Below are 15,252 nucleotides of genomic sequence, written 5' to 3' on the forward strand. Positions count from 1 at the left end.
ACCCTGACGGACCCTTTATTGCGGTCCTCCCGGGGGCCTGGCATCCGACTATCCATGAGCCGATACAGCCTGGCTGGGTGCTGAATGCGAATGAGATCCCCCTGGAGGGAGGGGAGCGGCAGAAGCCCTGTGAAATTACACGCATGGGGCAGTTAGATGTGCTTTTGGTGGTGAAAACTGCACCCAACACGGCAGCCAACACGGCAACGCTCAAAGATCAGAAGTAGGTTTGCTGTTGCCAGAGCCAGCGTGGGGGAGTAAGAGCGACCGACTCTAATCTGGAGAACCGGATTGGATTCCCCTCTCCTACAACTGGAGAAGAGTTTGGATTTATATCCCCCCTTTCTCTCCTGTAAGGAGACTCAAAGGGCCTCACAATCTACTTTCCCTTCCCCCCTCACGACAAACACCCTGTGACGTGGGTGGGGCTGAGAGAGCTCCAAAAAACTGTGACTCGCCCAAGGTCACCCAGCTGGCATGTATCGGAGTGCACAAGTTAGTCTGGTTCGCCAGTTAAGCCTCCACAGCTCAAGTGGCAGAGCGGGGAATCAAACCCAGTTCTCCAGATTAGAGAGCACCTGCTCTTAACCACTACACCACACTGGCCTGCTGGGCCAGTCACAGTTCTCTCTGAACTCCCTCAGCCCCACCTACCTCACAAGGGGTCTGCCGTGGGGAGAGGAAGGGGAGGAGTTTGTCAGTTGCTAGGAGACTCCTCAAAGTTTTTAACAGAGGGGTAGAAATCCAAACTCTGGAAGAACTGTGACTAGCCCAGGATCACCCAGCAGGAATGTAGGAGTGCGGAAACACATCTGGTTCACTAGATAAGCCTCTGCCACTCAATTGGAGGAGTGGGAAATCAAAACCTGGTTCTCCATAATAGAATGGGAGGGATGGGGCCCGTCCTCTGGTCAAGGCCTACCCACTATGAAGGGAAAGGGAGCGGTGACTGTTGTGGGGGGAGGAAGGGGAGGTTATTGTCAGCCGCTTTGAGCCCCCTTAAAAGTAGAGAAAAGCAGGGCGTACAAAACCAACTCTTCTTCTACTGTAGACCAACACGGCAAACCTCTGAAACTAACTCTCCTCCTTCATGCATGCATTCTGAATTGCAACCTGGAGGAAGGGCAGGAAATGCTGGGGGGAAGAATTAAGACTAATAAAAGGAAACACTTCTTCACACAACGTGTGATTGGTATTTGGAAGATGCTGCCACAGGAGGTGGTGATGGCCACTCACCTGGATAGCTTTAAAAGGGGCTTGCACAGATTTATGGAGGAGAAGTCGATCTATGGCTACCCATCTTGATCCTCCTTGATCTGAGATTGCAAATGCCTTAGCAGACCAGGTGCTCGGGAGCAGCAGCAGCAGAAGGCCATTGCTTTCACATCCTGCATGTGAGCTCCCAAAGGCACCTGGTGGGCCACTGCGAGTAGCAGAGTGCTGGACTAGATGGACTCTGGTCTGATCCAGCTGGCTTGTTCTTATGTTCTTATGATAAATGTAATAAAAACGGGGTAGGCCTAATTGGACTAAAAAAAGAATGCGCCATTTTTAGCTGCCACCGGCCATCTTCTGGCAGCAGGTGAAGACTTCTGAATGTTTCAGAAAGCTAGTTAAACCATGCAGGGGCTTCGTCATGTTTCTGACCACGGTTTATTTTCTCATAGCGGGGCATCGGATTTTTTTAGGCCGCTCCCTTAGCGACCGCTCTGGCCTCGGGTTCCAGGTTGATGAGAGAATTGCTCTGCCGGGCCAGTTCGGTAATGGAGATGCGGCCTCGCCGGCGAATGAATTCGGCCACCGCTCTCAACTCCTCCGGTGTGATGTAGATGAATTTGCCACGATCGTCAATGACGCCTGCAGACAAAGTCAGATGAAGGATTAAACTCCAGAGTTTTTGAGTAATAGTTTTAATTAGTGAACGGGGTTCTCCGATTGGTCTCCCTTTTAAAGTCTGGGATAAGTTTACAACACATAAATTCACAGGCTGCAACCTTTGATTGATTAACTTCTTGTCAAAGGCTTTCACGGCCGGAATCACTGGGGTTTTGTGTGGTTTCTGGGGCTGTATGGCCATGTTGCTTATCCCTTTTGAACAAGGACATACAGCCAACTACCTTTTCTGGCTTACCAATCCAAGGCACAGAAGAGCAATAACCTTGGCCCGTTTCAATTTAATGCCCTCTATGCTCCTTAAAGGCAGATACCAACACATAGATAAACAAAAGAGGCTATGCCCATGCAACTCAGGCCAAGTAGAGACACTGGAGCACACTCTGTTTCATTGTGCAAGATTTGGCTAAGGATCAGAACACTCCAACCTATCATTGCTTCCAATTCTATACAATCATTTAACCGATGCTCTTAGGATTCCTTTAATCTTAGATAATCTTGATCCTTACTTTTGCGAAAGCGTAGCAAAATATCTTTTAAAGATTATAGACTAACGCTAGATGGATACTAAGCATTAGATTGCTATCCATCAAAACAACAACAATGTTGCTTACATTAACTATTTGCTACTGGCATACAGTGCGCACTCCCTGCCAGCAACCTGTAGGTTCACGGTCACCCAAAGTCAAATAACCTGTGGGTGATTCATTGAGAGATGTCAGCAGTTTTGTTACGGATTGCCGTGATGGGAGTGACAAACCAAAGGCTGTGGCTTAACCTATGGGAGTCAAATCAATTGTTTGCCCATTTCCTCGCCCCCTATCCCTTGTTCTGTGTTAGGTGCCACTCTAACAAACTCTGTGTTTTATAGTGGAGTGTTGATACTGTATGCTGTTGTGATGCCTGGGCTCTGTTGGAGGGTTTTCAGTCTGGTCTGTGGAGAGGTGTACAGGAATGGCACTTTTGATGAGCCCATTTGGACTAAACTATTGATAAGACTCTGAATGGCTGTTGTATCTATCTGTCTTTTATGGACAATTGTTTTATTGTATTTTGGAATGCCAATAAAGGCTTGTCTATGTCTACTGTATGGCCATGTTCCAGTAGCATTTTCTCCTGACGTTTCGCCTGCATCTAAAGATGCCAGGAGAAAATGCTACTGGAACACAGCTATACAGCCCAGAAAACCCACAAAACCCCTTTGATTGATTAACTGGCACTATTAGGGCGTGAAAAAGTTATTAGCAAAGCAAGTCTACTAAATTAATCGATGAAGCACTTACCTTGTAGGTTTTCCAGTATCACTCTATCACTGTAGGTCAGGATACTTTGCGGAGTGTGCATGTCAAGTACAGTTCAAAGAAGGTCCCATATGCCCCCCACAAGGGGAGAGCTAATGAACCCTCAAATTTAAACCAATCTATTAAAAGAAGAAGACTTTGATTTATATTCCCCCTTTCTCTCCTGTAAGGAGACTCAAACGGGCTTACAATCTCCTTTCCCTCCCCCTCACAACAAACACCCTGTGAGGTAGGTGGGGCTGAGAGAGCTCCGAAAAGCTGTGACTAGCTAAAGGTCACACAGCTGGCGTGTGTGGGAGTGCACAGACTAATCTAGTTCCCCAGATAAACCTCCACAGCTCAAGTGGCAGAGAAGGGAATCAAACCCGGTTCCTCCAGATTAGAGTGACCTGCTCTTAACTAATTCTCCACTGCTGCTCAAAGGCAGGGGTTTAAAGGAAAAACTCATGTCCCGGAACCCAGATAACCTGTACGTGGCAGTCTGATAGGGAAGGGGGAACAAATGTGATCACTTCCACTTCAAATCAGAGCCATGGATTCCTTTGAGAAAGTCAGCATCGTGTGATTTTGAGGCACAAATAGTATCTGACAAACGGAGCTTCAACTCTTAAAAGCTTAAAGCCTGGAAATCTTGCTGGTCTTTAAGCTGTTACGAGACTCAAATCTCGCTCCCTACATCTGTCAGCTGTAAGGAAATTCATCTTGAACGCTGGTTAAATCCAAACGTGCAAATATTCATGGGCATGATTGTACGGAGAGCCAGGGAATGAAGCGCTCCATAAGAAAGTAAGAGCAGCCCTGCTGGATCGACTGAAGATCCACTGGATCCACTGGCTGACAGCACACGGGCAATCGCATCTAAGAGCAGGGTGGCTGGATACAGTGCTGCAGCTGGCTGCGGCCCCCAAAAAGGGTTAAGAACATAAGAACAAGCCCAGCTGGATCAGACCAGAGTCCATCTAGTCCAGCTCTCTGCTACTCGCAGTGGCCCACCAGGTGCCTTTGGGAGCTCACGTGCAGGATGTGAAAGCAATGGCCTTCTGCTGCTGCTGCTGCTCCTGAGCACCTGGACTGTTAAGGCATTTGCAATCTCAGATCAAAGAGGATCAAGATTGGTAGCCGGTTCCTGGCAGCCAAAGCCTCTATGGGGCTCAACAGACTTAAGCTGCCAAAAGTATGGGCCACCAGCATAACGCCAGCAAAGGGCACAAGGAAGCCAACTAAGGTCAGCTCCTCCCCTGGCCACACCCCCAGCCTGCCCCTTCTATACTGCTGGCAGCAGAAGGGCCCTGGGAAGGTAGTGCAGCATCCAGGACCCTGTTCTAGCACTTGGGGGGGGGGCAGCACCCTTCCACCAGGGTAAGTGTCCCGAGGAGGGTGAGTCTGCCAGCACGGCAGCGCTCCCGTGAGCAGATTCGGCCTCCTTCCTTTCAATGGGGCTCTTCATTATTGATGTATGTCATTCCTCATCCGCCTTCCTGGAACAGCCTCTGGGAACCACCATGTCCCACTGCGGTCTGACACAAGCGACTGATGTGAGATTGAGGATGATTGAGGGACTGGAGCACCTTCCTTATGAGGAGAGGCTGCAGCGTTTGGGACTCTTTAGTTTGGAGAGGAGACGTCTGAGGGGGGATATGATTGAAGTCTATAAAATTATGCATGGGGTAGAAAATGTTGACAGAGAGAAATTTTTCTCTCTTTCTCACAATACTAGAACCAAGGGGCATCTCATTGAAAATGCTGGGGGAAGAATTAGGACTCACCAAAGGAAACACTTCTTCACGCAACGCAGGATTGGTGTTTTGCAGGCCAAAGATGCTGCCACAGGAGGTGGTGATGGCCACTCACCTGGATAGCTTTAAAAGGGGCTTGCACAGATTTATGGAGGAGAAGTCGATCTATGGCTCCCAATCTTGATCCTCTTTGATCTGAGATTGCAAATGCCTTAACAGTCCAGGTGCTCGGGAGCAACAGCCGCAGAAGGCCATTGCTTTCACCTCCTGCATGTGAGCTCCCAAAGGCACCTGGTGGGCCACTGCGAGTAGCAGAGAGCTGGACTAGATGGACTCTGGTCTGATCCAGCTGGCTTGTTCTTATGTTCTTATGATGTCCAAAGCGTATTTTGCTCCCTTTTCACTTTCCACCGGCTCCCTGGGTAAACTGGCCAAAGGACTGGTTGTCCTCCTCAGCCATGTGGGTGGCCAGATCAGTAGAGCAAAGGCAAAGTGCTGCCTCTGTCTTCCTGCTGATTTCCGCCACGCTCCGTTGTTTCACGCTACGTCCGGGCCATCTCTCTTCATCCTCCTAAACCTTGCAACTTTTACCCACAGACGCCCGATGACATTCGAGGTGATTCAAAAGCGACTTTCCCCCATTCCATTTGCTGTTTTCAACCCATTCAGAAGCATATCTATTTTTATTGCAAACAGCTGAAATTTGCAACCCTAGAAGGTTGCAAGTTGGAAAGGCAGCTAAATAAAACTGAAAGCATATGGTTGAGGCAGCTACGGTGTGACTGTCATCAGCCCCCCCTTCCCTTCGCTTCCCACTCCCTTTCCCCTTCTTCTGTTTTTCCTTCCTTCCTTCCTTCCTTCCTTCCTTCCTTCCTTCCTTCCTTCCTTCCTTCCTTCCTTCCTTCCTTCCTTCCTTCCTTCCTTCCTTCCTTCCTTCCTTCCTTCCTTCCTTCCCCCCCATACCCATTATATCCCACCGTGGTTCAGTGGTTAAGAGCAGGTGCCCTCTAACCTGGAGAACCGGGTTTGATTCCCCGCTCTGCCACTTGAGCTGTGGAGGCTTATCTGGGGAGCCAGGTTAGCTAGTGCACTCCAACACATGCCAGCTGGGCGACCTTGGGCTAGTCACGGTTCTTCTGAGCTCTCTCAGCCCCACCCACCTCACCGGGTGTTTGTTGTGAGGGGGGAAGGGAAAGGAGTTTGTAAGCTGCCTTGAGTCTCCTTACAGGAGAGATGGGGGGGATAACAATCCAAACTCCTCCTCCTCCTCTTCTTCTTTTTGAGCTGTCACCATGGCTGGAAAGACATCCGGCCCTGACCTGGACGGCCCAGGCTAGCCTGATCTTGTCAGATCTTGGAAGCTAAGCAAGATCCCTGGTCAGTACTTGGATGAGAGACCTCCAGGGAAGACGAGGGTTGCTTTTCAGAGACCCCTCCTGCTGGAATCCTACCCAGTTTAAATATTACGGAGTATAGCAGGAAGAGGGACCTATGCACAGACATACTGATTGTCTACGGAAATCTGTTGCTATTTGAATTTAAACTATTTGTTGTATTACATATTGTTTGATTGGAGGCTGGAAACCACCCTGAGCCCGTCAAGGCAAGGGCGGTATTAAAAAAAAGTCATAATCAATCACTGTACTATCTGAGACTTTTAAGGAAACAACAACTGGATGGAAAACTCCTGGTGTCCTTTTACCGCTGTGCTATAGAGAGTGTCTCAACCTACTGCATCTGTGTATGGTTCTCCAGTTGCACAGCGGCAGATAGGAAGGCGCTCCAAAGGGTGATCACTACTGCACAGAGGATTATCGGCTGCCCTCTCCCCTCCTTGGAAGAACTGTATAATTCCCGAAGCCTAAAAAAAGCCCAAAATATTCTGAGAAACCCGTCTCATCCAGCACACTCTCTTTTTGAACTGTAACCATCCGGCAGACGAGACAGGTCTATCAAAACTAGGACAAAGAGGCTTAGAGACAGCTTTAGAGCTGTGGCTATGCTGAACGCGGCTTCGTGTTGATGTGTTTGGGGCTGTGTAGGGATGGGTGGAGGAAGGGGAAAGTGAGGATGATGGATGTATGAGTCTGAAATTGTGTGCATCGAGGAATGCTGCTGTAAATTTCGTTGTGCGTGCACAATGACAATAAAATGCTTATGCATATGCTTATAAAATAAACAAGGCGAAATCAACAGTCAGGTGCGCAACTTCTGTGCCGCAGACATTTGCCTCCGCCTCAGCCACACACACAAACCCCCGTCATATTTTCACCGGTACCTGTTAGCGTTCCATCTGCCATCAGGTCCTGTACTCTGTTAATCGCTTCCTGTTGAGAGAAAACAATCCAGTGAGTGGCACGTCTCACGCTTGCAGGTGTGCTAGAAGGTTTGGAGACAACGTGCGCATTTCCAAAGAGGTTTGGCAAGCGTCCCTTTTAAGGGACGTAATGCCTCCACCCTTATCAAGATGCTTGTTTCGTGCAGATTTTCGGGGGGTGGGGGGGAGCTAGACACATGGTATGCAGGAAGTAGGGAAGGGAAGAACTTGAAATGGAGAGGTTTCCAGCGGCAACCACGGGATGCCTACGAAGTACGCAATTCTGCCGTAGTCTCCCATGCAAACATGTACCTGTGTCCTCAACCCCATGTGAGAGGCCAGGTCCTCCAGAAGAACCACTTTCATGTTCTGTGGAAAGAGACAGGGTCTCAGATCAGCTTGCCAAAAACACATATATTTTTTTTCCTGTGCTAGAAGACAGTTATCGATATAATCGTCCATCCCTGCTGCGCGCTGGTATTTTTAAACGTACTCACTTCGTTTACACCCGGCCTTTCTCCCCGACGGAAATGCGAAAGAGCTATGCTCGCAACAACCCTGTGAGGTAGATTAGCCTGGGAGTGATTGACTGGCCCAAACCCCCAGGGTAGAATGAGGATTCGAAACTGGGTCTACGAGATTCTAGTCAGACACTTTCACCACTACACTACGCTGGTATACCTGCACGGGACTTCTCAAACATGCTCTAAGAGCAGCAGTGGCGTAGGAGGTTAAGAGCGCGTGTATCTAATCTGGAGGAACCGGGTTTGATTCCCAGCTCTGCCTGCCGCCTGAGCTGTGCAAGCTTATCTGGGGAATTCAGATTAGCCTGTACGCTCCTACACACACGCCAGCTGGGTGACCTTGGGCTAGTCACAGCTTCTTGGAGCTCTCTCAGCCCCACCTACCTCCCAGGGTGTTTGTTGTGAGGGGGGAAGGGCAAGGAGATTGTAAGCCCCTTTGAGTCTCCTGCAGGAGGGAAAGGGGGGATATAAATCCAAACTCTTCTTCTTCTAAGTGGGCATCTAATCCACGCCACCTGGAAAACCAACAGCTTCCGGAAGGAGACTATTTGACACATGAAAATTGGGGTAAAAACATGAATTGGGAAGGGTGAATTGCTTATTGAGAGCAAGCGTAGTGTAGTGGTTAAGAGCGGTGGACTCTAACCTGGGGAACCATTTTTGATTCCCTGCTCCTCTCCATGAGCAGTGGACAATATCTGGTGAACTGGATTTGTTCCCCTGCTCCTCCACATGAAGCCTGCTGGGTGACCTTGGGCTAGTCCCAGTTCATTCAGAACTCTCTCAGCCCCACTTACCTCACAGGGTGTCTGCTGTGAAGGGTGGAAGGGAAGGAGTTTGTAAGCTGCTTTGAGACTCCTTCCAGGAGAGAAAAGTATAAATCGAAACTCTTCTTCTGCTAGATCAGTGGTGGCGAACCTATGGCACGGGTGCCAGAGGTGGCACTCAGAGCCCTCTCAGTGGGCACGCGTGCACAGAGTTCATCATGTGGGGGGGGGGGGCGATAGGTAACCCTATTAAGTGCTGTTAAACCCCTCTGATTTCATGGGAAGAACTAAAGCACAATCCTTTACCTGGGAATAAGCTCGGTTGCTGGTAATAGGGCTTGCTTCTAAACCCTCCTAGGGTCATGATTCACTGTTGGAAGAGTTGCACAGTTGCTTCAAAGCATAAGAACATAAGAACATAAGAACTAGCCTGCTGGATCAGACCAGAGTCCATCTAGTCCAGCACTCTGCTACTCGCAGTGGCCCACCAGGTGCCTTTGGGAGCTCACATGCAGGAGGTGAAAGCAATGGCCTTCTGCTGCTGCTGCCATTCCCGAAAGCACCTGGTCTGCTTCAAGAGCATTTGCAGATCAAGGCTAATCAAGATTGCAGCTATAGATCGAATTCTCCTCCATGAAATCTGTCCAAGCCCTTTTAAAGCCATCCAGGTTAGTGGCCATCCCACCACCTCCTGTGGCAGCATATTCCAAACACCAATCACACGCGGAAGTGAAAGTGTTTCCTTTATTAGTCCTAATTCTTCCCCCCAGCATTTTCAATGCACGAATGCCCTCTGGTTCTAGTATTATTGAGAGAAAGGAGAGGAAAAATTTCTCTGTCAACATTTTCTACCCCATGCATAATTTTATAGACTTCAATCATATCCCCCCCCCTCAGACGCCTTCTCTCCAAACTAAAAAAGAGTTCCCAAACGTGAAGCCTCTCTCCTCATAAGAGGAAGGTGCTCCAGGCCCCTCAATCATCCTTTCGCTGCCCTTCTCTGTACTTTTTTTTTCTATCTCTTCAATATCCTTTTTTGAGATGTACTGACCAGAACTGAACACAAGTACTCCAAGTGCTGCCTAATTCACTGCGTCTTTTTTATATAAGGGCATGACAATCCTTGCAGTTTTATTATCAACTCCTTTCCCAATTATCCCCAGCATAGCTCTGTCTTTTCACAGCTGCCATGCATTGAGTTGACATTCCCATGGAACTATCAACTAAGAGCGCTTCAAATCCCTTTCCTGGTCTGTGACTGGATAGCACTGGACCCCTGTAGCATGTATGTGAAGTTTGGATTTTGTCTCTATGTGCATCACTTTTACATTTTGCTACATTGAACTGCATTTGCCATTTCTTGAGCCCATAATTCTCACCCCCTAATTTATCAAGGTCCGCCAAGCTCTTACATGAGCAATCTCTTTGTGGTTCTCACCATCCTACATAATTTGGTATCATCTGCAACCCACAACACGCTACCCAAGCACCCCTACTTCCAGGTCATTTATGAATAGGTTAAAGAGCACTGGTCCCAATACCTGAGATCCTTGGGGGGACACCACTCCCTACACATCTCTCCATTGTGAGAACTTCCCATTTATACTCACCCTTTGTTTCCCTGTTCCTCCAACCAGTTTTTAATCCCATAGGAGGACTTCCCCTCTTATTCCTTTCATTGCTGAGTTTTTTCTCAACAGTCTCTGGTGAGGAACTTTGTCAAAAGCCTTTTGAAATCCAAGTAGACAATGTCCACTGGTTCCCCTTATCCACATGCCTGTTTACACCCTCAAAGAACCTCTAGTAAGTTTGTAAGACAGGATTTGCCTCTGCAAAAGCCATGCTGACTCTTCCTCAGCAAGTGGTCTTGTTTTTCTACATGTTTAATAATTTTATCTTTAATGATAGATTCTACTAATTTACCAGGAACAGATGTCAAACTGACTGGCCTGTAATTTCAAGTGGGTCCCCCTAGACCCTTTCTTAAAGATTGGTGTGACATTGGCCATCTTCCAGTCTTCAGGAATGGAGGCAGATTTCAGGGGATAAGTTGCATATTAATGTGAGGAACATCAGCAATGAATTTCATGCTTGAGCTCTTTAAGAACTCTTGGATGAATGCAATCTGGGCCAGGGGATTTGGTAGCTTATTTAGTTTATCAATGGCTGCTGTGAACTTCTTCCTTGTCTACCACATCTTCGGGCTTAGTTCCCTCGGATTCACCTCCTAAGAAGCTTGGTTCAGGTGGCAGGAATTTTCCTCACTCTCCTCTTAGGTGAAGACAGATGCAAGAATTCATTCAGCTTCTCTGTAATCTCCCTGTCATCTTTTAGCACACCTTTTTTGTTCCTTCATCTCATCTAACTTGGGCCTACTGCTTCCCCTCTAGCTGGCTTTCCCTGCTTTTTTGATGTATTTAAAGAACTGTTTGTTGCTGGTCTTGGATGTTAGCTGTTTTCATGCGTTCCTTCATAATCCTTTTTTGCCTCCCCTTTACAGCTAACTTGGCTTCTTTTGCCACCATTTTGTGTTCTCTTTGGTATTCTTCATCAGTCAAGTTGGACTTCCGTTTTCAAAAAGACATCTTTTTTTTTCCTACTACTTTCCTCATCCTCCCTTTTCAACCATGGTGCCCTTCTTTTGGACTGGCCCCTGCCTTTCCTAACCTGTGGAACACCTTCTGTTTTAGCTTTTAACACTGTGTTTTAAATAACCTCCAAGCATCTTGGACATTTTTTGACTCTCTTGATTTTCTCTCCCTTTCAGCTTCTTTAAGTACTATCCCCCCCCCTCATCTTTGAGAAATTTCCCTTTCTGAAGGCAAATGTAACTACATTAACCATAAGCCATAAGAACATAGGAATCTAGCCTGCTGGATCAGACCCAGAGTCCACCTCCAGTCCAGCGCTCTACTTTACTCGCGGTAGCCCACCAGGTGCCTTTGGGAATCACATGCAGGAGGTGAAAGCTTAATGGCCTTCTGCTGCTGCTGCCATTCCCGAAGGCACCTGGTCTGCTTCAAGAGCATTTGCAGATCAAGTGAATCAAGATTGGTAATACATAGATGGAGCTTCTCCTCCATGAAATCTGTCCAAGCCCTTTTAAAACTGTATCCGGGTTAGTGGCCATCCCACCACCTCCTGTGGCAGCATATTCCAAACACCAATCTGCGTTAAGTGAAAGTGTTTCCTTTATTAGTCCTAATTCTTCCCCCCAGCATTTTCAATGCACGAATGCCCTCTGGTTCTAATTATTAGTGAGAAAGGAGAGGAAAAATTTCTCTCCACAATCAACATTTTCTACCCCATGCATAATTTTATAGACTTCAATCATATCCCCCCCCCTCAGGCGTCTTCTCTCCAAATTAAAAAAGAGTTCCCAAGCGTGAAGCCTCTCTCCTCATAAGAGGAAGGTGCTCCAGGCCCCTCAATCATCCTTTCGTTGCCCTTCTCTGTACTTTTTTTTTCTATCTCTTTATTATCCTTTTTTGAGATGTGGCTGACCAGAACTGAACACAATTACTCCAAGTGCGGCCTAATTCGCTGCGTCTTTTTTATATAAGGGCATGACAATCCTTGCAGTTTTATTATCAACTCCTTTCCTAATTATCCCCAGCATAGAGTTTGCCTTTTCACAGCTGCCATGCATTGAGTTGACATTCCCATGGAACTATCAACTAGGAGCGCTTCAAATCCCTTTCCTGGTCTGTGACTGGATAGCACTGGACCCCTGTAGCATGTATGTGAAGTTTGGATTTTGTTGCTATGTACATCGCTTTTACATTTTGCTACATTGAACTGCATTTGCCATTTCTTGAGCCCATAATTCTCACCCCCTAATTTATCAAGGTCAGCTTGGAGGCTCTTACATGAGAAATCCCTTTGTGGTTCTCACCATCCTACATAATTTGGTATCATCTGCAAACTTGGCCTGCGCTACCCAAGCACCCCTACTTCCAGGTCATTTATGAATAGGTTAAAGAGCACTGGTCCCAATACCTGAGATCCTTGGGGGGACACCACTCCCTACACATCTCTCCATTGTGAGAACTTCCCATTTATACCCACCCTTTGTTTCCCTGTTCCTCCAACCAGTTTTTAATCCCATAGGAGGACTTCCCCTCTTATTCCTTCATTGCTGAGTTTTTTCTCAACAGTCTCTGGTGAGGAACTTTGTCAAAAGCCTTTTGGAATCCAAGTGAATAATGTCCACTGGTTCCCCTTATCCACATGCCTGTTTACACCCTCAAAGAACCTCTAGTAAGTTTGTAAGACAGGATTTGCCTCTGCAAAAGCCATGCTGACTCTTCCTCAGCAAGTGGTCTTGCTTTTCTACATGTTTAATAATTTTATCTTTAATGATAGATTCTACTAATTTTCCAGGAACAGATGTCAAACTGACTGGCCTGTAATTTCCCGGGTCCCCCTAGATCCTTTCTTAAAGATTGGTGTGACATTGGCCATCTTCCAGTCTTCAGGGATGGAGGCAGATTTCAGGGGATAAGTTGCATATTAATGTGAGGAACATCAACAATGAATTTCATGCTTGAGCTCTTTAAGAACTCTTGGATGAATACAATCTAGACCAGGGGATTTGGTAACTTATTTAGTTTATCAATGGCTGCCAGAACTTCTTCCTTGTCTACCATTATCTTAGCTTAGTTCCCTCAGATTCACCTCCTAAGAAGCTTGGTTCAGGTGGCAGGAATTTTCCTCACTCTCCTCTTAGGTGAAGACAGATGCAAGAATTCATTCAGCTTCTCTGCAATCTCCCTGTCATCTTTTAGCACACACCTTTTGTTCCTTCATCTCATCTAACTTGATTCTACTGCTTCCCCTATAGCTGGCTTTCCCTGCTTTTTTGATGTATTTAACGAACTTATTTTGTTGCTGGTCTTGGATGTTAGCAGCCATGCGTTCCTTCATAATCCTTTTTTGCCTCCCCTTTACAGCTAACTTGGCTTCTTTTGCCACCATTTGTGTTCTCTTTGGTATTCTTCATCAGTTAAGTTGGACTTCCATTTTCTAAAAAGACATCTTTTTTTTTCCTAATAATTTCCTCAACCTCCCTTGTTAACCATGGTGGCTTTCTTTTGGACTGGGCACTGCCTTTCCTAACCTGTGGAACACTTTCCAGCTGAGCTTTTAACACTGTGTTTTTAAATAACCTCCAAGCATCTTGGACATTTTTGACTCTCTTGATTTTCCCTTTCAGCTTCTTGCGCACTATCCCCCTCATCTTTGAGAAATTTCCCTTTCTGAAGGCAAATGTAACTACATTAGCAAAGCCACCAACTACCACCAAGCTTACTCCCGAGTAATGAGCGCCTTGGAGCCCACTGTTTTTTTCTAAACTAAAACCTCATAATTTGGGTTAAACTGCCGTGTTGGCACTTTGCGATCAATAAGTGGGTTCACCATCACTGTGCCAGATTATCTATTTTTATTTTATATGGTATTTTCAGAAACTGTATTGTATAAATGTACTATGAGCTGCTCTGACTCCACTTCAGCAGGAAGAAGAAGAGTTTGGACTTATACCCCACTTATCTCTACTACAAGGAGACTCAAGGTGACTTACAAGCTCCTTTCCCTTCCTCTCCCCACAACAGACACCTTAAAGTGAGGCAGGTGGGACTGAGAGATTTCCAAAGAACTGTGACTAGCCCAAGGTCACCCAGCGGGAATGTAGGAGTGTGGAAACACATCCGGTTCACCAGATAAGCCTCTTTCACTCAGGTGGAGGAGTGGGGAATCAAACCCTGTTCTCCAGGTTAGAGTCTACCTGCTCTTAACCACTACACCAAGTCGGATCTCAGCGAGCGGGATATTAAATCAAATCAATAAATAACAGTACAAAGCTCTGGGGGTGCTGGACAGTTTTGACTCTCTTGATTTTCCCTTTCAGCTTCCTGCACGCTATCCCCCTCATCTTTGAGAAATTTCCCTTTCTGAAGGCAAATGTAACTACATTAGTAGTTGTCACTTGTTCGCATGCAGAGATACTGAATCTGATAGCATTGTGGTCACTGTTCCCTATCGGCTCAACAACACTGACTTCCTGCACTAGGTCCTGGGTCCCACTTAGAATTAGATCTAGGATCACCTCTCCCCTGATTGGTTCCACAACCATCTGCTCTAAGCCACAGTCATTTAGCATATCCAGGAATGTTCTCTCCTTACTATGACCTGAACATGCATTTTTCCAGTTTATATGGGGATAGTTAAAATCACCCATTACCACTACATTTTTGCTTTTGTTGGCCTCTCTAATTTCTTTTTCCATCTCAGAATCCTCTTGTGCACCCTTCTTGGTCAGGAGGGCGATAATATATTCCTAATATTAAACTCGTCCTTCTCACACCCTGGGTATTTGATACCCTACAGTGATTCTGTAGGGGAACCCCAACTCTACTTTGCATTGTCTATTTTATGTGACACTATGCTCTCTTTGATGTAAAGGGCAACTCCACTCCCCATGCGCCCTGTGCTATCCTTCCTATAGAGCCTGTAACCTGGTATAACAGCATCCCACTGGTTCTCCTCATTCCACCATGTCTCTGTAATGCCCACTATATCAAAATCCTCCTTTAATACTCTGTACTCCAGCTCCCCCATTTTAGGTCGAAGGCTTTCTGATAGCCAGGGACGCTCAAGAGGCAAAGCTACGGAAAAAGCTCCTCCAGTCTTTTTCTAAACTTTTACTTCTGAGTA

General features: G+C 46.7%; 1 protein-coding gene across 1 annotated transcript in view; it reads right to left on the reverse strand.

Annotated features, from left to right (window-relative positions):
* Positions 1-1,634: 1,634 nt before the first annotated feature.
* DDRGK1 (DDRGK domain containing 1) overlaps positions 1,635-15,252 on the reverse strand; it is a 40,714-nt gene continuing 27,096 nt past the window's right edge. The window contains exons 7-9 of the mRNA XM_048509971.1: positions 7,560-7,616; positions 7,209-7,257; positions 1,635-1,857 (exon numbers count right to left, since the gene is read on the reverse strand). Of these exons, the coding sequence (XP_048365928.1) occupies positions 1,685-1,857; positions 7,209-7,257; positions 7,560-7,616 (279 nt within the window). The 3' untranslated portion in view covers positions 1,635-1,684. The remainder of the gene's footprint in view (positions 1,858-7,208; positions 7,258-7,559; positions 7,617-15,252) is intronic.

Source organism: Sphaerodactylus townsendi, linkage group LG10 (assembly GCF_021028975.2).
Source record: "Sphaerodactylus townsendi isolate TG3544 linkage group LG10, MPM_Stown_v2.3, whole genome shotgun sequence".
NCBI classification, from domain to species: Eukaryota; Metazoa; Chordata; class Lepidosauria; order Squamata; family Sphaerodactylidae; genus Sphaerodactylus; species Sphaerodactylus townsendi.